General features: G+C 44.5%; 1 protein-coding gene across 1 annotated transcript in view; it reads right to left on the bottom strand.

The window, feature by feature from the left end:
• Nucleotides 1-10,033: 10,033 nt before the first annotated feature.
• evi5l (ecotropic viral integration site 5 like) overlaps nt 10,034-26,177 on the bottom strand; it is a 66,239-nt gene continuing 50,095 nt past the window's right edge. Inside the window, exons 17-19 of the mRNA XM_056280304.1 lie at nt 25,419-25,514; nt 25,080-25,175; nt 10,034-10,351 (exon numbers count right to left, since the gene is read on the bottom strand). Of these exons, the coding sequence (XP_056136279.1) occupies nt 10,034-10,351; nt 25,080-25,175; nt 25,419-25,514 (510 nt within the window). The remainder of the gene's footprint in view (nt 10,352-25,079; nt 25,176-25,418; nt 25,515-26,177) is intronic.

Genomic DNA, 26,177 nt, shown 5'->3' on the forward strand with positions numbered 1-26,177 from the left:
TTGTGAGAATTTTTATTCAAACTTTAATTTGAATGACTGAAAACAATATGATACCGTTATCAAAGCAGTCCCACACTCTATAATAGTGATGTCTTATAACTTGTATCAAGGAAATGTAGATCCGCACCTTCCTGAACTTTTGGTGAATGGACATGAGGTCTTCAGTCTAAAATTGCCCAACACCACAATCCGGAGAGTCATTGTCAAAGAATTATATCCATTTCATCACACAGAAACTAAATTTTACAATATTTCTCCAGAGATGGAGCTGAAAAATTGAGAACAAAATTCTTTAAGTTTCCAATTGCACCAAAAGTAAAGGATGTGCACTTTAAAATTCTCAATGGAATATATCCTTCTGGAGAATTTTGGTTTAGACTGTAACAACTGCTCATTTTGCAATGAACACAGTGAAACAACAGAACGTGTGTTTTACGAATGTCAGTTTGCTGGTGCCTTTTGGGAAGATCTGCATTACTGGTTGTTTCTGAAATCTGACAATTTCTCTGAACTAAAAAAAAAAAAAGGATGTGATTTTTGGCATGCTTGTGAAAGTTGGAACACAATTATCATTCTTGGAAAGTTCTTTTTACACAAGAACAGATTCCTGAAAACGCAGCCAAACTTCCTCATATTTCATAGGGAAGTGTGTCATTTTTTCTCATCACTGAGGTTAATGGAGAAGGAAAATGCTATGGAACTCTCTGACTTGATAGCAGAACTGGAACTTGCAGAGAACCCCTAGGACTCCCTTCCCTTCCATTTATGTATTTAATTTTATTTCTTGAATTTTCTTTACTTTTGTGCCCCCCTTTCTTTTAGGTGTTGTATGTAGAATTTAAATACGTCCATAAAAAAAGTACCATTAAAAAAAAGGTTTCTGGTGTGGGAAGATGGCGGCGCAAACTCACGTTTGCAGCGGCTTCACGCAGTACAGATGCAGAGTCTTTGTCCATGTCTACATCTAAATTTGTGTCATCCTGTGAAGTTTTTATTTTGACCTTTTTCATTCATCCATTATCCAAACCGCTTATCCTTACTCAGGGTCGCAGGGATGCTGGAGCCTATCCCAGCAGTCATTGGGCGGCAGGTGGGGAGACACCCTGGACAGGCCACCAGGCCATCACAGGGCCCACACACATGCACACACACACACACACACACACACACACACACACCTAGGGACAATTTAGTATGGCCGATTCACCTGACCTACATGTCTTTGGACTGTGGGAGGAAACCCAGAGTCCAAAGTCATGATCTTTGGACTGTGGATCTTTGGACTATTTTGATCTTCGATTTTATTTTTTTTCATTTAATGGCTTGGAGAGCTGGCGTTGGATCGGCTGAGAGAGCTTGGTCTGTTGTATTCTGTGGGCCCAGGGACCGTGGCCCTGCTCGGAGCTGTGCCTGAGCGGAAACACCGAGGTGGTCTTGCGGCGGCCTCCCCTAGCGTCGCCTGTGCAGTGTTTTTGTCTGCGTATGCATTTGTGTCATCGTGTGGAGCACGGGGGAGGTGTGTCGAAGGTGTCCGGCTAGGAGAGCGGGTGGTGGATTGGCTGGGGCAGCCTGGTCTGGTGTGCAGTGGACCCAACGACCATGGCCCTGCCTGGAGGTGCACCTGAAGAGAGAATACCGAGGGCGGTCTGATAGGACCTAGAAGCGGGGCAGGCTAAGCTAACTGTCAACCCATGCAGACCGGCAGTTCCGACAGTCATCCTGGCTGGCGTTCGTTCTCTGGACAGAGGAATTTTTGGACTGTGTTGCACTGAATGGGCTGTGTTGTTAACTGTTGGTTTTTTTGTTTGTTTTGTTTGGTTCTCTCTGTTTTTGTATGTTTTTGGTGGTGTCCTTTTTGGAAATTTGGATATGTGTTTTTATCTTTTGTGTTGCACTGCTGTGGGCTGAGAGAAGCAAAATTTAATTTCTTTTGTGTACGGAAGTACATGATAGAAATGACAAATTGTTCCTGATTCCTGATTCATTTGTTATGCTTCCGTCTTCCTATTATTAAGGGAAGGAGCGTCTTGCTCACATGACTAGTAATTCACTGTTGATAATTGTGGCTTATGGTAGTTCGTATTATAAGATGTATTTTGGTCTTCTATGTCTTGATGTATACAGATGGTTTATGTGGCCTACATGTTGTATTAGGTAAGTATTTACATTAAGTTTTTGAGAGCTTTATTTTTCAGCGTGCGGATATCCTCATTTTAGGGATGCACCGATACCAATACTGGTATTTGACATGGGGGCAGATACAAGGCTAAAATGCAGTATTGGTATAAGAGATTTTACCCAAGACTAAAATTTGATGCCAAAAACCATAGTAATATGTCATAAATAAAGGTAAAATGGTGTGATTTACCACATTTTGGGCACATGCCAGCCTTGTATCTCAATTATTTTGCCCAAACTAATGGTCCATGTCTGCAGTGTTCAGCAAAGGAAATGGATAGGTACTCTATATCAGCTGAGTAGAATTGGTATCAGCAGGGAAAAAGTGTTATCGGTGCATCCCTACCTCTACTGTTCTCCAAGCAGAGGAAGTGCGCCTGTCTTGCAGCTCTTGCAGTTATTTTCATGAGAGTTGTGTTTTCTCTTTACAACGGTAGGAGGGGCGTGAGTGAGAGGTGGGATAACACTGACCAAAGGTTATCGAAGCTGTGTTTAAATCTGTTAATACGTCACGAGCATTTGACAGGTGCCGCAGGCCGCCCAACCAGCCAAACTAAACGAAATGAAGTAGCGCAGTTTTATTTCACTGATAACTTGTATTGAATCTTACCAATTACTCAACAAATGGTCGACATTAGATCCCTTGTCTCTTACCGCTGGATGTGGTAGTGAAGGGCTGGAGGTGAGCTTCTGCATCAGGGTAGCAGGCAACCGGAGGGTGTGGTTGTAGAGATGCAGCAGTCGCTGTGTGGTTGTCGTGTATTTTTTTTAAGGAGTACCGTGAAGGTGTGTCCCAGGACCTCTTCTCTCTCTCCAGCCGTCTGAGTGTCACCAGTGTGCTGCCCTGGCAGAGGCTGTTTGCTCCCAGGCCCCCTCGCTTCACCAGGAACGAGCGAGGCATGATCTGAGTCTGAAGAGGCACCGTCAGACAAGACGCTATCGATTTTGTCAAAAGAACGTCTGCAAAAGGAAATCAATAAAGAACAACAGTGTCGGTGTCATCAATGCCTTTCCAGTGCATGTAATGTCTGGGGATCTGTCAGGTAGCCAACATAAGACTGGCCCACAGTGTCTCTAAACCAGAATCAGAAATACTTTATCAAATCAAAATTAATTTTTGAAAAAATTAAATTGAACAAAAAATTTTGATTATTAAAAAATCAAACTTGACACAGAGAGGCACCACTTGCGTTTGTGCAAAATGGACCCATACTTCGCTTGGAAATGTGTTGGTATTAGTAAACTGATTTGGTCTAACCTTGAGGTAAAGAAACAATTGCAAATGGAGAGGAAACAAGAGCCTTTTTTTTTTTTGCATGTGGCACTTCTTAAATACCAAATAATATCATCTCAGTATATAAATGAGGGCACTGTCAACACAATATCAGACCAGCTACCAATATTAACCAAAAGATGAATAAAACAACATTGTAAACTATCTAGTGAAGGCTTAACTTATTATAATGTAATTATAATGCTATTATAATTATATATATCAATTATATATATCAATTCACGATTGTTATTAACTGGAGAAAAACACAAGATATGTTGGAATAAATTTTTGGTCCGTTTGCTAAAACAACACATCTAATTACCAGTGACTGTATCAAAGGTTAAGAGAAAAAAAGAGCTGTGAGAAAGTAGGGACAGTTTTTCTGAAAATACCTGCATACGGTTATCGCTCATATTCTCCTTTTTTTCTCTTCGTGGCTCCGTTTGTTGGCAAACTATTCATCAAATAAGGCCACACTGCGTTACTTGAACTTTCCGACAACAACAACCTTAAATGTGCGCCCGAATCTTAAATGTGCACCTGAATCTAAAATATGCACCTGAATCTTGCAGTTTTGGAGAAATTTCGCACTTCGTCAAGCATCAGTATTTATACAAAGATAGCATAAAGACACAGGGCTCTGCTTGAATATGAATCCCACACATTCAGTTGCTGCAAAGTGTTAATCTTACGATAGTTTACTTAAATTTATTAGTCATTTCAAATAATAATTTGAAGTAAATGATTTTCTGATAATTTGTTGTTATTTGCCCTTTTGTTTTCTTCTGCAAGTCCAAGTTCCTGCTACATCTATCGCGGTGAGACGGGGCAGAGGTGCCCGCAACCAAATTGTAGAAGAGTAACAAAAAACACAACGAGCCAACAACGCTAGGACAGAGACTGGCGTTTCGCAGCAACACGAGCATAAAACCTTTTGCAGATGGAAATGGGCTCAAACTTACCCGACTGCAAATTCTTCAGCCGCAGCCAAACTCCACACACCAGCGTCACAAGAAGTCAACTCAAATAACGGTTTCGCAGGAAAGTGGAAAAACAAGTCACCGGTGAAATAAGAAGTGTTTGGCTTCTGGAGGATGAATCACCTCTGCATGGGTTACACGAGGTCAGAGGTCAGACTGTTTTCAGTTGAACTCTCAGCCCGTAGAGAGAGACGATGCCGTCTAGAAAAGAGACTGAGAGGAGTAGGAAGTGTCAGGTGCTGTTGAAGTGTGAAGGGCGTTCTGGCAGCTCTCGGCAAACAGTTTGACCACAGAGTTTCCTTATAACAACCAAACCACCACTCAACACCAGGCCACAGTCACAGCACACACACAAAACAGGCAGAAGTTGGAAAAAAGAAAAAAAAGGATTATTCTGAGTTTCAATAGCTATTCTTTCTTAAAGAGTGACATACTGCAGCACTGGGAATAAAGGGGGGGGGATCACAGCAGCAACGACTATAACGTCAAGGTACCAAGTCAAGGTCAAGAAGCCTTCTGGGGTGAAAAGGAAAGACTGTGCTGCAAACTCCTCAGAAAGTGTTGACATGCGTGATGTTGACAGAGCTGGGGGATTTCAAAAGAGCACAGTTCGAACGAAACCGGGCTGATGAACATTGCACATTCAGTTGGACGACCACTTTTCTTGCAGCGTTCAGTTAGCAGGAAAGTCTGACGCGCTGTTTTACATAAGAATCCTTGCGCGTCTCTCCGGCTGGCGAATCACAATCAGCAGCACGTTGTCGTTTCACTTCATGTCACTTGAAGTGAAACGAAACGTCGCCCCCCGCCCCCCTCCCCCCCGCCGCCCACAGCAGTGCAACACAATGACAAACGCACACGTCCAAAAAAACTGCAAGAACTACAAGAACACATATATCCAAACTAACACATATATCCAAACTAACACATATAAATAAATCACTGTCCAGGAGAACGAACGCCAGCCAGGATGACTGCCGGAACTGCCGGTCTGCATGGGCTAGCAGTTAGCTTAGCTTAGCTTACCCCCCCGCTCCCGCGTCCTGTCAGACCCGCCCTCAAGCGTTACCTCTTCGGGCACCGCTCCAGGCAGGGCCGCGGTCCCCTGGGCCCACAGGACGCGGCCCTCCGAACCGATCCGGCGCCAGCTCTCCCAAGCCATCGAACCACGACAAACTTGGACCCAGACGTGGACAAAGACGCTGCACGGACGGTACCGGGTGAGGCCGCCGTCTTCCCACCCCGGTACTGGGCGAGGCTGCCGCAAACGGGGATTTGCGCCGCCATCTTCCCCGCCGCCCACCGGAAGCGGAACGCACCTCAACGCGTCACAGTTTACAGAGGACGCAATTCGCGGTGCACAAATCAGGGAAAGCGACACAGACGCAGCGACGACAAACGGCCTCCGGGAAGGTGCAGTGTCAAAGTTTATTTCGTATCATTCATTGTATACAGAACACTGATTTTTTTTCTTTCCCCCCCCCATCACGTTATAGTTTATATAATTTTTTTTCACTGTCGTTTAATATACTTGACAACAACATTGGCGGAACTGCAAGAGATTGGGAGGATATGACGTCATGGGGTACCGAACAGCCGTCCCATACAGTACGGTACGTCAGAGAAAGCCTACACGGGGCTGACGCCGTGAGTACTGTCCGTACGGAGGGTGGCCGTCCGCGCTTTGCATCGTATTCTCGTCTCCCCACTTTAAGTCGGGGGGAAGGATTACAGCAAACGCAGCAGACTCGTTTTGGTGGGCGTCACAGTTTCAAGATGTTGATGTCTAAAAAAAAAAAAAAAGTTCATTCAAAACAAATGATGGTGGCGGCCTTTGAGTCCATACACAACGTCGGCAATGATGGCAAAATTCACTTTTTTTTTTTAAATCACTGAGCTGGAAGGGGTGTAGATGAAAACCTGTTCCTTAAGTCAACCTTGTGGTCATAGTGTGTACATTTCCCTAATCTTCTGGCACAGCGTGGCACTTAACCTTGGCCGTCTCATGAGGTCCTGGTTTGCAGGAGGGAAACTCGGCCTTGACGCTAATCATAAAAATAATCTGGATGACCACATGGTACCGTACAAACATGCTAAAAAAAGGTTTTTGTCACAGTTGATACAGGTGTTGTATTTAGACAGTGGCCAGTACGGAGCACCATCACTGAACAGCAGCGTTGGCTTCTTCTTCTACTTCTTCTTCTACGTGACACGCCGTCGATCTAGAGCCACGTGACGGGTCAGGAAACGTAATACCAAACACATCTGGATGTAGAAGATTTCTGCCCAAACCAAGACCGGGGTTTCGTTTTTGTTTTTTTTGGACCTGAACGCAACCAAAGCTGGAATACTTTTTTTCTTCTTCTTCTGTTTTTGAACCAAACTTCAGAAGAATCTCACTGTAAACTACTACTAAGACCCGTTAGCCCCTAGCTAACGGGTCTGACTCTTTAGCCGAGCGGTTAGTGATGTCGCCTTGTGGCGCAGTACACCCCGTATCGAATCCCGCACCGGGCAAGAAAATAACCGGTTACATCACCAACGGTGATCCAAACTCACCGGTTCCGGTGAAGTTCTGCCAGGTTTGGGCAGAAATCTGAAGCGTTTATCTGGTTGATAGATCTCAATATAGTCAGCAGAGGGGGATTTATGTTAGACCATCATTTTATATATACCCACCCTGCACTGAAATGACACGGATTACTACATAAGTGGACACAGATTCCCGGGCAGAGATTGCAGTTGTTGCAGTAAACAGTGAGCGGGTGACCACTAAGAAGCTGTTATGTGTATCACTACTGTGGGCAAACTGACATCCTTTCTAACTCAATTAGGCCATAACCATGAGACTCCAGTTTCCTTAATTTTGGCAGCTGGCAATAAATTGCCCCCCCTTCCCCAAAAAAAGGGATGAAGCACAAAATCAGCATCAAAAAGCAATCTCTAGGCCTTTTTAAGCCATCAGACGAGAAGAAGATGAGGTGAAGCACAGTTAGACTGGATAACGTCAGAGTACAGTAACACACAATGTAAATACTAACAAGGTCTTTCAAAAGTGCTCATTTGGGTCAATAAATCACAAGATAGGATCACCACATAGCCACGTTACCTAACCACCTTCCTTCTGAGATTAGCCACTAGAGAGTTGTGCTGTTCTGCAGTGCAGAAAGCAGCTAGACATCTGACATCCTGCTTCATCACGTTGTCAGGTGTGGAGTCATCCTCCTGAGATCCCAAGTAATGCTCGACAGACTTCAGTGCAGTTGAGACATTTCTCTATATACTTGTCTTGTGTTCCCAATCACACTGACCATGTATTTCCGTGTATTTTCCCCCATTTTATATTCTAATCAGGATACATGGAGATGTTTGATATGTTAAACACGCTGTTCTCACACTTTTCAGTCACATCGAAACGTAGAATATAAAGTTAAGCTATAAGCAGATGATATGATCATTTGGCAATGGGTGGCCCAAGTGGTGGTTCTGCTTCTGAACTTGTATTATAACCTGCTTTGCATTATGGGATGCTGAGATCCACTCAAACCCACATCATGTTAGCGAATGACTTTGGAGGCAAAACAATTTTTCTCTGTGGCTGTTAAATGTTTACTTTGGCCAAAGACCCGAGCGAGGAGCAGAAATGCTCATGCTATCCCTGCGTTACCTCCGGACTGGCCAGGCGTCCCTACAGACACAATTGGCTGTGTCTGCGGGTGGGAGGCCGGATGTGGGTACGTGTCCTGGTCGCTGCATTAGCGCCTCCTCTGGTTGGTCAGGGCGCCTGTTTGGGGGGGAGGGGGAACTGGGGGGAATAGCGTGATCCTCCCACGCGCTACGTCCTCCTGGTGAAACTCCTCACTGTCAGGTGAAAAGAAGCGGCTGGCGACCCCACATGTATCGGAGGAGGCGTGTGGTAGTCTGCAGCCCTCCCTGGATCGGCAGAGGGGGCGGAGCAGCGACCGGGACGGCTCGGAAGAGTGGGGTAATTGGCCGGATATACAATTAGGGGGAAAAATTGGGAAACCCCCCCACCCCAAAAAAAAAAAATGCTCATGCTATATGGATCAACCAGGGATTTAAACTGACAAAGAACGCAACACGAAACAAAAAAAACAAACCGAGATTGTGAGTCTCATTGAAGTTAACTTGTGATTTTTTTCCCCCCAGATTTGATCAGTTTGTGTAAGAAACCTCAAATGGATCTACAAACCTTCTACGGGAAGGTAAGGAGGCTGCATGTCCGCCTCATCCTGACAGTAAAAGAAAAACAAAACGAGTCAGATTCAAACCAACAAAAACGTAGCAGCATGTTCTCATGTTTTAAACAAACAGTCACGACAACCCTGCGATGTCGGTCCCAGGGTGTAATTGGCACAAAGGACAATGGAAACTCAACCGATGTAGGAAGTTTGGCCTCTGTCGGTATCTCTAGTCATACTTTTCTATAGATATATAAAAATAAAAAAATTATCAAAATAAATTACAACATATAAATAAATTATAAAGGAAAAAAAAAAACAGATTTGGCAACATTAAGATTTTTTTGTTTTTTGAGTCATGGTAGGTATTTTTTTGACATGAGCCATATAATAATTTGCTTGCCTTCTTTTTTCCCCCCACCATTCCCTCAGCATAGATATACGACACACACATTAAGCATGATGAAGTGATAATTATTCACCGATGAACACCATCTTGTTACATCCCTATGATACGGATGAGTATAAGTCCAAATACAAGTCCCGATCCTCCTCTTAATATCTTATATTCTTCTTTACAAATAAAGGGGCGACTGGCAGGAGTGTAAATGAGTGAGAGGATTCCTCTTTTCTACAAGTAATGTAGGTTGGCTTGTTGGCTTGCCTAGAAGAACAAAAGGAGGAAGAGGGGCAGAGAAAGAGAAAGAGTGAGAGAAAATGAGGATGTGTTCTACCCTGAACCAATGAGACTCTTCCTGAAAGAGTGTTGGGGGAGGATCGATACCCATGAGGGTAGACCGAAAACACATTTTGTAAGAACAATGTCGCTTACTGCTCATTTCTCAGGGCGGTTCAATTACCTTGAGAACCTCATTATCACAGTTTCACGTCGAGGGGTGTCGGTGATTAAAACGTTCCTCCGAGGCTCTTCCCCTAAAGCTTGTCTTGGCTTTGTTTGTGTTTGTGCATCCACAGATGCGTGTTGTGATGGATAGCGCCTCTTGTTTGTTGTGGTCTGCCGTGAGTATGACGGGGTGGGGTGGGGCCGGGGGTGGGGGTGTGTGTGTGAAATAAATGGAGAGAGGCCTCAGCTTCATCCCCCTCCCAAGGTATGAACAGAGAACAGGGTACGGGAGAGACAGAGGAAGGTAGCGGACACAACCAAAGAGCATAACGCCACGAGTGATATTGCGAGGAGATCTGATCCGTAATAAAACGTCTGCATAATTTCAGGTGGGATAGAAATACCGGGGAAAAAGAGGAGAGGGAGGAACAGACTGGATTATACAGTCCCAGTGTACCATAGATGTAGTAGGAGTTAAGTTCCTGTACACCTTCAGCACCTCTTTCAGTATCACTCTAGCCAACACCAAAAGTATCTACACAACCCCCGTTTCCTAGTTATCCAGTGCCTCCGTGCACACCATGCTGCTGTACATCTGCTGCGGGTCCGGGTGTGTCCTCACGCGCTCCTCCGCCTCGCTGTCCGTACTGCCCTCACTGTCCAGGCGGGCGGAGGGGTGGCAGGAGCCAGGCAGGGCCGGGTAAAGGGCATTGGGCGGCAGTGGGCTTGGAAGGAGGTCCTCATCTGAACTCAGGTAGTCGCCCTCTGTAGAGACAGGGCTGGCCAGGCAGAGATCCTGATAGTTGGTGCTCATGCCACTGCTGCTCACCCTGGACCTGGCGTTCACCTTCTGTCCTCGCAATTGCCTAACCTAAATACATAACAACAGGAAAAACAAATACCTAATATTTAGATGTTTCAATAGTCCTAGATACATAGTAAATACATAAATAGACATCCATCCATCATACAAGCTGCTTATTCCAATTGGGGTCACGAGATGCTGGAGCCTATTGGGCGGCTAGACACCCTGGACAGGCCGCCAGGCCATCACAGGGCCGACACACACACACACACACCTAGGGACAATTTAATATGGCCGATTCACCTGACCTACATGTCTTTGGACTGTGGGAGGAAACCCACGCAGAGACGGGGAGAACATGCAAACTCCACACAGAGGACAACCTGGGATGACCCCCAAGGTTGGACAACTCCGGGGTTCGAACCCAGGACCTTCTTGCTGTGAGGAGACCGCGCTAACCACTGCGCCCCCCTTATTATCTAATTTTTTACACTTGTTTTAAATTGGGATTGCTTAACTGCTGACAGTTGCACGGTTTACGTCTTAATTACTTATTTATTTTACTCACACTTAGTTTTTCCTGCCAGTTATTTTATGTATAGGTCTGCCATACTCCTTTCTAGCAAGCATACTTATTTCTAAATCTTAACACATTCTTATTTTCACTTATGTCTTTTATCATACATTCTATCTTTATTTTTTATAAATTCCATTCTGCTTTATTACTTATATTTTCAACATTTTTCTGCATCGAAGGAGCCTAGAAACCAAGCATTTCACTGCCAATAACAACAGCTCCTGCTGTATTGTCACCGTGCGTATGACAAATAAACTGAAACTGAAACTTCACGCCGCGTTCACATCAAATGCAACACCGAACTTTGGCACAGTGCAAATCAATTAAAAGTCAACAGAAAGAAGAAATATGGTGCACGAATCAGAATCAGAATCATGCTTATTGGCCATGTAGGTTTGTACTACATGGAATTTGACTCCAGTTTCGTAGGTCTCTCAGTGTACTTAACATAGAATAACAACACTACAACACAACGTTCTTCAGATATACATACACAAGGGTTGGCTATATTCAGGCAAAATAAGAGGCGACAAACTGCAAGTGTGCAGAGAACATATCAGATGCTGAAATAGATGTTAGTAGGTTACTTACATACATGCAAGAGGTAGATGGACATGACAGAGCGTACCAGTATAAGTACAATGTACAGTACAGTAGGGCTGCACAATTATGGCCAAAATGATAATCATGATTATTTTGATCAATACTAAGATCACAATTATTTATCGCAATTATTCGTTGATTTTAGGGACAAAATATATGTTCTTTTAAAATAATTCTGTGTGGTCTTGTGGGAAAAATGATGTTTGCGAGCATCGACAATTCATTTTAAAATCACCTTTGATGTAATAAATTGTCAGGCTCAAGTAGGGCTCCACTGTTCTGCTTGACCATAGATCAGTGGTAGTCGCAAAGTACTCGACAGCTGTGCCATCCCTGTCTATTTCCCCTTGACGTTTTGCATACAGCGCAGGTAATGCCACTTTGGAAAAATAATTGCGAGAGGATCACATATCTTTTGTCCAGTGTGTTGGCCATTTTCCTGAAGCCTTCTGTTGCTCTCAGTGTTTATTGGACACATATCTTTGGCCAAATGGAATGCGATTGCATTGGTTATTTCAGTCCGTCTTTGCAAGCTGGATGGATACGGTGATGCGCTGTACAGGGTTGCTGTTATGGATGTCTTGAGTTGACGTTGGACAGGGACGGGGATTCAGTGAGCTAATATTAGCAACATTATTCTTCTTGGGCTTCATGCATTCAACATACTGCAGTTTGTGGTATTTTTTTCAGGTGATTGAAAAGATTAGTTGTGTTGCTTTGTGGCGCGCACACAATTCTACAGCACTCTTTGCATATGACTTGCTCTTGGTTGACATCATTTGCCCTAAATCCAAAATATTTCCAAACAAGGGATGATGATCTGTTTTGAGGGTTTAGCTCTTCGCCTTCTGCTCCAGACATTTGATATTCGTTTTGCCCTTCCTCGTTGACTCTGGACTGCAGCCGCAACAACCAGAAAATTTTTGCACAGGCTGCCGCTGCAGGATTGGCGCTTCAAGGGAACAGCTCCGATTGGTCAGGCAGTTAGTTTAGGAAGCGCTTGATTTGATAAACAGTGGAGCGCTCCATCAGCGAAGCACGCATTTTAAACATCAATATCGCAGTCGATCGTGTTTATTTAATTGTGGGAAGCCAAAATCGTGATCGCGATCACACAAAATGGTTGGATTAATTTGACAATGTTAAGGATTCATGACAAATAAATAAAGTGAATAAACTTTTTAATATCTGGTATAACAAGAGATATATAATTTAGTAACAGTTCACGATGACAGCCCGCAGAAATAAACTGTTTGTATATCTGGTTGTTTTGGGGTACAGTGCTCTGTAGCATCTAGCAAAGGGGAGGAGTTGGAACAGGTTGTGACCAATGTGTGATGGGTCTGCAGTGATGTTGCCTGCCCGTTTCCTGACTCTGGAGATGTATAAGTCCTGAATGGAGGGCAGTTTGGCACCAATGAATTTCTCTGCACACTCAACTGTCCGTTGTAGTCTGTCCCTGTCTTGTTTGGTGGCTGATCCAAATCAGACAGTGATGGATGTGCAGAGGACAGACTGGATTATTGCAGTGTCGAACTGAATCAGCAGTTCCTGAGGCAGGTTGAACTCGCTGAGCTGGTGGAGAAAGCACATCCTCCGCTGGGCCTTTTTAATGATTGTGTCTATGTTGGATGCCCACTTTAGGTCCTGGGAGACTGTGGAACCCAGAAATCTGTAGGTTTTCACCGCAGACACTGTGCTGTTCAGTATGGTGGTAGTGGTGGTGGTGGGGGGGGGGTGTTTGAGGGCTCCTCCTCAAGTCCACTGTCATCTCCACAGTTTTGAGCATGTTCAGCTCCAGGTTGTTATGGCCACATCAGAGGGCCAGCTGTTCAACCTCCCATCTATATGCAGATTCATCAATCCTGGATAAGGCCAATGATGGTTGTGTCGTCCACAAACGTCAAGAGTTTAACAGATGGGTCTCCTGATGTGGAGTCATTTGTGTAGAGGGACAAAAGTAGAGGGGAGAGTACACGTCCCGGGGGGGGGCAGTGCTAACTGTCTGGGTGCTGGATGTGTTTTTCTCCAGCCTCACCAGCTGTGTTCTGTCTGTCAGGAAGCTTTTAATCCACTGGCAGATGGGAGCTGATACAGTGAGCTGGGTAAGTTTGGAGTGAAGGATATCTGGAACAATGGTGTTGAACGCTGAGCTGAAGTCCACAAACAGGACCCTTGCGTGTGTCCCTGGGGAGTCGTTGGAAGATGTAGTGCAATCCCATGTTGACTGCATCCCCCACTGACCTGTGTGCTTGGTAGATAAACTGCAGGGGGTTGAGCAGGGGGCCTGTGATTTCCTTCAGGTGGGCTAACACCAGTCTCTCGAAGGATTTCATGACCGCAGACGTTACAGCAACAAGGCCTGTAGTCATTTAATCATGTGATATTGGCTTTCTTGGGGACGGGATGATAGTGGAGCTGTTGAAGCAGGAGGGGACTTTACACAGCTCTAGTGATCTGTTGAAGATCAGTGTGAAAATGGGGGAAAGCTGGTCAGCAAAGACTTTCAGACAGGAGGGTGACATGCCAAGATGCTGTTTCACCCTGGGACATACAAGATCAGGGAAATTGTTGCTTTTCAGAGTTGAAAAATATTCAATTCAAGTTAAGACTTTGCTTGTAGCAAACAAATCAGCTTAAAACATGGCTGCTCAAAAGTTCCTCCCACTCAAAGTCAGCCACGGACTGATGGACTCCCTTGGAGTACCTATTAAGTTCCACATTTTCACTTTGAAAATGTTGGCTCGATGTTGCTTTGCCAACTATTTGCCAATATTATTGAACATTTTTAGTCAGGTTTCAGGACACATCACAGCATGGAGTCAGCTCTACTTAGTCTCCAATGATCTACTGCTGTCTGTTGACTCTGGTAAATGTGCTATAGACGAGTTTCCTGTTTACAAACATTACTGGGTTCATGCGCAGCCAGGGGGCAAAACCGCATTGGTAGCTCTCAAAAGATTATGAGATGCATAATCTTTTGAGAGCTACCAAAGCGGTTCAGCAGTGAAAATGTTGAACATTTTCCACCCATCTTTTTGGCGGTTTGTGCAGTTTATTGCACAACAACTGCGCGTCATCTCTGCTGTATCGGAGCTCTATCTTGGTTAAAATCTCTGCGCTGTAGCTGCTTTCTGCCCCCTAGTTGCACACGCATGTCTGTGATGGCATTGCATGGAAACCCTCCTCTACTAGTTCTGTTAGACTTTAGCTCTGCCTTTGATACAGCTGACCATACCATTCTCCTGAACCATCTCAAGCAACAGGTTGGCATCCAGGGTAGCGCCCTCCAGTGGTTTGCCTCCTACCCAATGGATAGATCTTTCTCTGTCAAAACTGCAGACCTCTTTTCGTCTGTTCCCATCACATGTGGAGTACCTCAAGGCTCCATTTTAGGGTCCATATAATTCATCTTGTACGTGCTCCCTTTAGGCTCTACCAAAAAAACAAAAACAAAAAAAACCCCCAATATTTCCTACCATTTCTACATGGTGACATTCAGCTATACGTTCCATTAGAAACTAGTAATAATAACAATGCATTTAGGTCTATTCTTGACGGCCTCCAGGATGTGAAATGTTGGATAGCAAAAAATTGTCTTCAATTAAATGAGTAAATCCGAAGTGGTCATATTTGGTCCCTCCGATTCCATCGGAGGTATATTTAATCACTTGGGCCCGCCTAACCTTCATGCCCATGCCAGAAGTCTTGGTGTCATTTTTGATCGAGCTTTAAAATTTGACTAACAAATGAACTATGTAGCGAAAGGTTGCTGCTTCCAGCTAAGAAATTTTGCCAAACTTAAGTCAAGTCAAGTCTCATTTCCTGATCTGAAGATAGTCTCTAATACCTTAATTTCGTCTAGACTGGATTACCGCAATTTCCCCCCCCCCCGATTTTGATATACTTTATTAATCCCCGTGGGGAAATTCTTCTCTGCATTTAACTCATCCTAGCTGTGTAGCTAGGAGCAGTGGTCAGCCACCGTGCAACACCTGGGGACCAACTCCAGTTCATCTTGTCATGCCTCAGTCAGGGGCACAGACAGGAGTATTAACCCTAACATGCATGTCTTTTTGATGGTGGGGGAAACCGGAGCACCCGGAGAAAACCCACCGCAGACACAGGGAGAACATGCAAACTCCACACAGAGGACGACCTGGGATGACACCCAAGGTTGGACAACCCTGGGGTTTGAACCCAGGACTTTTCTTGCTGTGAGATGACAACACTAACCACTGGGCCACTGTGCTGCCCAGTGCTCTATATTTGGGAATTAGTCATCTCTGTCTCGCTTGCAGCTGCTGCAGTTAGTAGACTCCTAACTGATACCAGGAAGAGAGATGTCATCACACCTGTATTGGCACTCCTGCATTGGCTATCTGTCAAATATGGGACTGAGTTCAAGGTTCTGTTATTTGTTTTTAAACCTTTACACGGCCTGGGGCCCCAGTACATCTCTGAGCTTCTCTGCCCCCTTTTCACCTCCAAATCTCAGATTCTCAAACCAGCTGCCCTTGGATGTCCCACGATTGAGGCTCCGGGGTAAGGGCAGTGCTTGAAGTGGGCGAAAATAAGTGCCAGTACTGCCCTTATTCACTTCTTTTTTTTTTTTTTTTAGATTAAGGGGCGGCATGGTGACCCAGTGATTAGCACTGTTGCCTCAGAGCAAGATGGTCCTGGATTTGAACCCCAGGCCGTCCCAGGTCCTTTCTGTGTGGAGTTTGCATGTTCTCCCCGTGTCTGCGTGGGTTTCCTCTCACCATCAAAAAGTCATACATGTTAGGGTTAATACTCCTGTCTGTGCCCCTGACTAAGGCAATGGAAATAAGAACTGGAGTTGGTCCCTGGGCGCTGCAGATGCCCACTCCTCCTACACAATAGGATGGATTAAATGTAGACAGCAAATTCATTGTAAGAATACAATTCGTTGTAAGAAAACAATGTCAAATAAAGTGGCTTTCATTATTTTTACCTTTTTATTAGACAGTGGCAGTGGAGTGGTAGACAGGAAATCAGGGAGAGCGACAGAGGGGTATGATATTTAACAAAGGTCACCAGCTGAAATCGAACCAGCAACGTTGAGACTGTGTGGCCATGTGGTATGCACTGTAACCATTTGGCTAGAGGTGCCCCCCCTCTTTATCAAGAACTGTTCTCAGTTGTCTCAGGGAGTGTGAGGGAGTGGTCTAGTCCTCATTGATATTCATAAGCTGACCTTTGAGTGACAAGTACAAAAAAGGGTTGGCAATAAGGGTAGCTGGGGCTTCATAATTTAATCTGATTGGCTTTATGTAAATAAGTATTTGATGGCATCATGAGTATCAGAAAAAAATCGGCTGAGAGAAGCTGAACTAGTGGGAGTTCTTAAAAAGAGAAAAACTGAATTCTACCGTTTACAAATACGGATACTTACTTTTTTCAGACAAAAAGAAGGAAGAAAATGCATGATGATTAGAGTAATAAGGGATGTTAGAAATACTAGTGTTTAAATTTCAATTAGATTTTAACACACACCCCTCAACTACTGCTGCTGATGTTCCCTTTGGCAAGGCACTCATCCTGCTCATTAACAAGCAGTAGAAGACTCCTGTGACTTGCAGCTCCCAGGTCTGAATGTGTGTGTGACGATGTGACCTATGCCATGTTGAAAAGAGCATGTGTGCTCAGTCAACATTGATTGGATCACAAGTTTTTAGTTGATTTTCCGAGCACTCACCAAATTAAAGTGGTAAATATCTATTTTTACTGATAGTGTGGCGGACACTAGGGGCTATGCCTCTCACCCAGCAGGACTGTGAGCTGGGGGCGTGGTTTACGTTCCCGGGCTCGCCGGTGCAGGGTTGTTCCTGCTGCAGTTGGTTTTTGGAGTTGAGGAATAAACATCAAACTCGCCTTGGTCTCCTGTGTCTTTCCTCATTCCTGCCACATTGGTGACCCCGACGTGATCATGTTTGGAGCAGAAGAGGATTGTGAATCCACTTCGGCCACGCCGCCCCAACTCTCACAGCCGGCCGTTCTCGCCGCGGCTGTGAAACTCCCAGAGTTCTGGCAGAGCGACCCGGCCTCGTGGTTTCAGCATGTCGAGGTGCTGTTCCACCTGCGTGGAATCTCCGCGGACGACTCCAGATACTATTTGGTCATCGCTGCGCTGGACCAGCAGTCCACACGCCGGGCCATGCAGCTGTTGCGCGCCCCTCCGCAACACGATAAATACGTCGCCCTCAAACATCTTCTACTCCGGAGGTACAGCCTATCTGCCGCAGAGAGGGCAGATAGGATCCTTTCCCTATCCGGTTTGGGCGACGGGACGGCTGTGGATCTCATGGACAATATGCTGTCGCTGCTAGGCTCAGACGAAGGTGGATTCCTTTTCCCGCACGTTTTCCTGCGCCAGCTCCCGTCTCCTGTGCGCGCGGCTTTGGCTAACTCCCCGTGTCTGGCCGCTGGTGACTGCCGAGGTTTGGCTGAGGAGGCCGATCGGGTCCTGCTGGCTACCAGACGGTTCTCTGTGCAGAGTGTGGCATCGGAGCCTCTGCAGCCGACGTCGGAGGACGCGGACCCGGCAGTGGTGGCTGAAGTGACTGCCCGGAGACGGCGCGGGAGAGGCCTCTGTTTCTTCAACCAGCGGTTTGGCGGCAAAGCGAGGCGCTGCGTCCCTCCGTGCACGTTTGAGGTGGCGGGAAACTCCAGGGCCAGCGCTCAGTAGCAGCTGTGGGCGCTGGCGGACGTAGTGAGCTGCTCTTCATTAAGGACACGGAGTCAGGAAGACGGTTTCTGGTGGACTCAGGCTCGCAAAAGAGCCTACTCCCTGCTGCTAAGACAGACAGGTCGGCCGAAGGCGGTGGCCCACAGTTAAGTGCAGCTAACGGTTCGTCCATTGCGACGTTTGGCACAAGGTTGGTGACTGTTTGTTTCCACGGGCACCATTTTGAGTGGGACTTTGTACTGGCCGCCATTACTGTTCCTATTATCGGCGCGGATTTTCTGTGTGCTAATGGTCTGCTGGTTGATGTTGCAAACCGCCGTTTAATTGATGCTGTGTCTTTCGCCACTGTTCCGTGCGAGACAGGGGGAGCCGGGCCGTTAACACACGCTAACTTTTTAGCATTAGGGGATGTTTTTCAGCGTTTGCTGGCGGATTTTCCATCGGTGACTACGCCTGCCTTTTCCACCGCGGTTACTAAACACGAGGTAGAACATTTCATTCCCACTCTGGGACCGTCAGTTTTTGCGCGCGCACGGCGCCTCAACACAGTAAAATTGGCTATAGCTAAGGAGGAGTTCGCCATCATGGAGCGTCTGGGTATAGTGAGGCGTTCCAACAGCCCGTGGGCCTCACCGTTTCACATGGTACCCAAGGCGGATGGGTCGTGGCGCCCTTGCGGCGATTTTCGCCGCCTGAACAATGTCACCGCCAATGACCGCTATCCCATCCCACACATACAGGACTTTCCCATACGCCTGGCAGGTACCACTATTTTCTCTAAGGTGGACCTGGTGCGCGGCTATCATCAGGTTCCCGTGCGCGCAGAGGACGTGCCCAAGACCGCAGTGATCACCCCGTTTGGGCTTTTTGAGTTCATGCGCATGCCTTTTGGCTTGAAGGGGGCAGCGCAAACCTTTCAGAGGCTGATGGACTCAGTGTTGCGTGACCTTGCTTTCGTGTTCGTTTATCTCAACGACATATTAGTGGCCAGTCCGTCAGCTGAAGAGCACCTGGCGCACCTGAAACAGGTTTTCCGTCGGTGTGGAGTCCGGCTGGAATGAAAACCTGCATACACATGGCTCTCCATGGGACATGGTTAGCCACCCCTGTACTAGAGTAAACAGGTCTGCAGACATCGAAAGTGACCACTATCTTGTATGCACAACGGTCAAGTTGAGACTGAGAAAGCAGCCAAAGGAAAAGAAAAGTCTTAAGAGTCAATTATGATATGGCCAAGCTGAAAAATTACGACATTTTGAAGACGTTTACCATCACCCTGAGAAACAGGTACCAGGTCCTACAAGATAAAGGGCCAGCAGTAGAAGAAGATGAAGAAGTAGCACGTGACTTCCAGGTGATGGAGATGTTGTATACAGAAACTGCAGAGGAAGTCCTGTGCAGACCATAGAAGAAGTAGAAACCATGGATCAGTGAAGAATCTTGGCGAAGAAATTGATAAGAAAAAAAAAATTAATACGATGATAAAAAATTAATGAGAAAAAAATTAATAAGATGATCCTGGGAACACGTTCAGAAAGAGTCAAGAGACAGCTAAGGGTGAAGTATGCAGAGAAGGGTAGGGAGGTGATGAGGAGTATACAGGCACACAAAAAGAAATGGAAGGAGAACATCGCAAGTAAAGTGGAAGAACCTGCAAAAAAGACAATACATGAACACACTATACGGACTCACAAAGACACTGAAATGAAAGACCTAGGCAGAGCACAGCAGTTCTGGACAAGAATGGAAACACTGTCAGTGGAAAAGATGAAGTGCTGTCAAGATGGACAGAGCACTTTAAGGAGGTGCTTAATAGAGAAGAACCAGAAAATCCAATAACTGATGATGAGGAATGTGAATTCAATGACACAATTGAAGAGATTGCAGTCAATGAACCAACACTAGGAGTAGTCAAAGCAGTGACAAAAGACTACAGAATGGGAAAGCACCGGGAATTGACTCCATCATGGCCGAGTTACTGAAGGCAGAATTTTCAGCATAGAAAATACATCAACTGTTGAGGAAAATATGGAAGCATGAGAAGACCCCGAAGAGCTGGAAGCGAGGGCTTATCATCAAACTAGTGAAGAAAGAAAATATCAAAGAATGCAAGAACTCGAGAGGCATAACCCTACTCTGTCGTGAGAAAGATACTCGGCAGTATTATTATTGATCGGACAAGAGGTGACGCCACCTGCAGGTTGAGGAAGGCACAAGCAGGTTATAGGAAGGGCAGGGGGACAACAGATCTGGTCTTCATACTGTGGAACATCATCGAACAGGTCAATGATTGGCAAGCAACTTTATACGTGAACTTCATAGATTTTGAAAAGGCCTTTGACTCTATCCACCATGAAAGCCAGTGGGTGATCATGAAGAAGTACAGAAACCTGAAGAATATTGTGAGAATGGTGAAAATATTCTATGAAGACTTTTAGTGTGCAGTAGAAGACCAAGGAGAAATACGTGATTGATTTGACATGAAAATGGACCTCAAACAAGGACGCAATATGTCAGGATTTTTTTCTTGATTGTTATGGATTGGGTAATGATACAAACAGTTGGCCATGGTGAGAATGGTATTAGGTGGAAGCTCACATCAAAACTTGATGACCTGGACTTTGCAGCTGACGTAGCGCTACTCTCCTCTACCAAACAGCAGATTCAGGAGAAAACAAGAAGACTGGATGAAGAAGCCAGACGGGTGGGAGTCAATGTCAACATAGAAAAGGCGAAAGTGATGAAGATTAACGCAAGAAACAGGAAAGGATCAAGATCGATGGACAAGACATTGAAGACGTAGACCAGTTCACTTACTTGGGATCCAAAGTTTGTAAGGAGGGAGGTGGTACAAAGGGCCTGAAGAACACACTCTCAAAAGCCAGGGGTGCATTCTTCAGACTAAAGAGGACATGAGGCTCCAACAACATCTCAAAAAGAATAAAGCTGAGAATGTATAAAACCCTGATGGTGCCGGTCTTGCTATATGGATGTGAGACACGGAAAATGAACAAGGGAGAAAATGAAGCAGTTGATGTCTTCCATAACAGGTGCCTACAAAGAATCATCTGAATTCAATGGCAAGCCCATGTCAGTACTGAAACGTTACAAGAAGGAACTGACATGAAGCCACTGAGTGAGGAAGTGAAATGGCATAGATGGAGGATGCCACCAGACAATCAGAGTCTGTTGAGTCCTTTAAAGCCAAACTTAAAACTCATCTTTTTGCCTTAGCCTACAATTAGTTGCCTTTAAGTTGAGTGCTTCACAGCCTGTACTGTATGGCAGGTCGTTTTCTGTCTCAATGAAATTACCAAGCACTGTTCTGCCAATGAGATTATAGTGTATAGTTAACTGACTATTGCAAATTGTTCTCTTCTCGCTCTGTGAATGAAGTCTTCTCCTTTCTCTTCTTCTGTGTGTGTGAATGGTGTGATGCGAGTCCCCCTTGTGTGCACGTGCAGTCTGTCCTCCTTCCAGGTCTCTATGGTGATGGTGGTCACTACCTGGACACTGCTTGGCATTCCCCTCATCACATTTTCTTTTTATATATCTTATAAATCTGTATAATTTTGTTATCCTGTTTTAATGTTATTATATCCCTCTCTCAATCAGATGTGTGACTAATTTTTATTTTTATTTTTTGTCTACATGGTGATGCTGGTCATGTGGCTCGGGTGCTGAGGTACATTTGTAATTTATGATATTGGGCTATACAAATAAAATTGACCTAATTTGACTTGACATAATCAGAGATATAGTACTAAGGGAGGGCCAAAACAACGACTGCAACATAGCAATGACCTGGGTGCCAGAAGGAAAAAGAAGAGGAAGACCAAAGCCTACTGGAGGCGCACAGATGAGAAAGAAAGACGAGCTGGAAATCACGGAACGAGGTGCAGATTATAGCAGCTGACCGTGAAAGGTGGAATCACTCTGTGAAGGCCTTATGTGCCACGAGACACAAGGCAGACAGGTAACAGGTGTCACTGTATTTATTCCACCCATCCATTATCCAAGCTGCTTATCCCAATTGGGGTCGCAGGAAGCTGGAGCCTATCCCAGCAGTCACTGGGCGGCAGGCGGGGAGACACCCTGGACAGGCTGCCACATCATCACAGGGCCGTAGTTGTTGTTATTGTTGATTATAATTTGTGATTATGATTTCTGTTATTTGAGCCCAATATCAGCACTCAAATTAAGGAATATAATCATAGAAAGTGTCTTTATGCGTGTTCAATAATCCAGGTAAGGAAATCAAAGAAAGTTGAATCAGTTCCTCTGGACACAACGTTTATTGAGAGAAACATTTCATCACTCAACTAAGTGACCTCTTCAGTCTAAACTGACTGCAGGTACTCCCACCCTTATAAACAATACAGTGGCATAACGACCAAAACCAGTGATCAGTTTCAAATGCAAATTGCTGTGACCATTAACTAGGATTACAATGGCCATGTCTACTATTCAGAGGTTTGGGGAATAGTGGCAATCACAGCATTGTAAGATGGCGACAGATGTACCCTTAGGCCCCATACACATCTGTCGCCATCTTACAATGCTGTGATTGCAACTATTCCCCAACCCTCAGTGAATAGTACACAGTTGAGGCTGAACAGTTCACTTAGATAAGTAATGAAACGTTTCACTCAATAAACGTATCCCCGTGACCCAGTTCAACTTTCTATGATAATCTTAGAGAATATAGGTTCGAAAAAAAGTTTGAAACCACTTGATTTAGTTATCTCAATCTAGAACTAGCTGACTGTGAGGCTGGCTGTATAACTAGGACAGCCAGGATGTGACAACTAAATCCAGCTTTCACACTGAGCGTTTTGTGGTTGGCATTGCTTGAAAGAAGACAAACCACCAAAACTTGTACCACCTGTGCACTGGAATATGTGCGTGTATGCAGACTTTGTTTTATGTTTGCATTTACCACACTGACTCATGACAAATCTCAGGTTTTTTTTGTCCCTCCCCGCGGAGGGGATATGTGTTTCTGTGGCTAACCAATAGAAATGTTTTGAACACACTCTTTTCTCCTCCAACTGCTTTTTGTGCTACTGCAAAAGAATGTATGTTAGAACAACTCAACAGGTCTTTGGGTTTAATTGTAATAAGACGCTAAATTTTCAAGTGAAGAAAAATCTGACAAAAGCAGACACTGGAGGATTCTGAAACCATTTCCACATTCAACTAAAAAGTGAATATTGAGTATAAAAAAAAAAGAAAAGGTCATTGCTCTACCGAATGGCACGTCTCCATTTCGGTTCGAGTGAATCACAACACTCATGAGCATTCACACGTGAACTTAAGATAATTTCTGGTTCAATACAAAAGGCTTTTGATATGTACAGACAACTTTCAGTATGAGTCACCGATAATGTGTAGTAAGCCTACTGTGATTTTTTTTTCTTTTTTAAATTCACTGCTCTATGTTGTCACGCAAGTTTCACCTTCTTTCAAAAAGCCCCGAAGTAATGGCTCCCAACAAAGAAAATGTAATGAGTAAAGTTGTGGTAAAGGGCAGGGCTGTCTCATTCCGCCCTCTTATATGTAACCTGATCCTCCCAGCTGATACAAAGTTGTAAGTGGGTTGCCTCTGTCCATGTGAAATCTGTGAATAACTTCAATAATGTCAATAATTGGAAACTACTGGACTAATATAAAGAGTGCACTACCAAATAACAGACACCCTGTTAATTTTTGCTACTTAAATTTGACTATCGGCTGTCAATCTTTGAATAAGCAAAAATTTTGCTACTTAAATTTGACTATCGGCTGTCACTCTTTGAATAAGCAAACCCTATGTGCGTGTTTGTCTGTGTTTGTGTGTGTAACTATGGACAGACCATCTACAGCATGTGCAATAATGACGAAAAAAAAAAATCTCTGATTCTCACGCTCATTCTTTTGAAGCCCACCCATATTCTTTCATAACTAAAGTTCCCCAAATGCTGTGAATGGTGAGAACGGTGTTGCCGCGGTTGGAGCCATCACATATTAGAGGAACCAAAGTCCCTTGTTACAAGAAAGACATTTCCACGGCTAATTCTGAGATCTCAGCCTGAGTGTGGTATCTTTTTTTGAAACATAGTGTGGGTGAGACCTTTCCGAACTGTGACTGACTCCACAAAACTTCAGATGGTATACCATCATCTATTCCAACCTCTTATAAGATCGTGTTTGAGATGGAATTTTACTTGGCAGTGATGAGTATCTTTTGCCTCAAGGGAGAGGAATTTATAATATTTGAACTATGAATGTGAAAATTACTATAGTGAAAATTAAAAATAAATAAACTTGTCATTAATAGAACTCTTCCCCTTTAACAAGGTGAGAGCTGGTTGGTGTGTTTGTGTGTGTGTGTGTATTTGATATACAGAGAGAGAGAGACACACACACACACACACACACACACACACACACACACACACAGACAGAGAGAGAGAGACACGGAGAGAGACAGACAGACAGACAGACACAGAGAGAGACACAGAGCGAGAGAAAAAGACACAGAGAGACAGAGAGAGAGAGATAATGGCTGTCTGTCAGCAACATACGTATACTTCTGTGTTTGGGAGCGTGCACAAGTGCAGTTATGTGTATATGCATCTATACAGACAGTCTGTGCGTGTGTGTATGGATATGTTTATTTTTATCTATACATTTATGTATTTATTGTCATAGCCAGCCTGATTTATTGTCATTTACTCAAAGTATCATGATATCAAACAGCAGGGTCCAAAAATCCAAGTTCACCACCAAGATCTTTGTTTTCATTATTCTTTGAAAAATAAAGTAATATATTTACTCAAGCGCCATTTGTTATTCAATAAGTCATGAAACACTGACATGAAAAAAGCAGTTTGACATAGGATGGTGTGTAGTTGAAATTTAACCTCATTCTTGAGCTCAGAGATCTGTGCTCGGAGCTGGTTGATGTACTGTCTGGAGTCTGAGTGGTTTAGCTGGCCCTGGATCAGCCCTTCCTCCTTCTGGAAGACACAAAAGCGCGCGCACACACACACACACACACACACACACACACACACACACACACACACACCAACATCGATGGCCACCATTATGTCGAGGTCACCGAACTTGTTAAAGTTCATCTTCCAAATTTTACAATAACAGTCAATGCATCAAAGTCATTTACATAAATTAACATGCATGCACACACATGCACATTCATTGTCCACAGACCATTACAGGGAACAAATGCATGCATGCACCTGAATCTCTAACTCGGCAATTTTCTGTCTTAGTTCAGCCATAGCAGCCATACTGTCAGCCTCCCTCAACCGCACAGCCATCACCTCTTCTTTACTCTGCATGTATGGGAGGGTGGGTGGTTGCGGGGGACAAAAAGAGACAGAATGTAGATGAGAAATCTCTGACAACATGGTTCCTTCCAATAAGTAATGCTGTGATACAATGTAAGTCATTCCTTCCATCTATCGCCCAGTCACCGTTCATCATGTCCTTCATCCGTCATTCTAATCTTTCATTCTTCTCATCCCGCTTTCTTCCCTTTGCTGGTTCATAAATTCAGCCCATTTCTCGTTCATTTTGTGCTGCACCCTAAAACATTAGCCCAAGGCTCCATCACTCTATCCATTCCCCGAGCTTTCATCAATCAGTCAGTCAGTCAAGCAAGCAAGCAAGCAAGCTTTATTTTAGAGCACATTTCAGTTACACTTTAAATTACAGGCCATTCATTATGCAGAAATAACCAAATCATTTACAGGTAAAATGAATGTGACTGTGCCTATAACGAGTGATAATTATTAAGTAAAATATGGGCTTTTCTAAAACAACTTTCGTTGTCATTATAATGTGCTGTTAAATACAAACCCCAATTCCAATGAAGTTGGGACGTTGTGTAAAACGTAAATAAAAACAGAATACAATGATTTGCAAATCCTTTTTGACCTATATTCAATTGAATACGCTAAAAAGGCAAGATATTTAATGTTCAAACTGATAAACTT

The sequence above is a fragment of the Lampris incognitus genome, chromosome 5 (genome assembly GCF_029633865.1).
Source record: "Lampris incognitus isolate fLamInc1 chromosome 5, fLamInc1.hap2, whole genome shotgun sequence".
Lineage (NCBI taxonomy): Eukaryota > Metazoa > Chordata > Actinopteri > Lampriformes > Lampridae > Lampris > Lampris incognitus.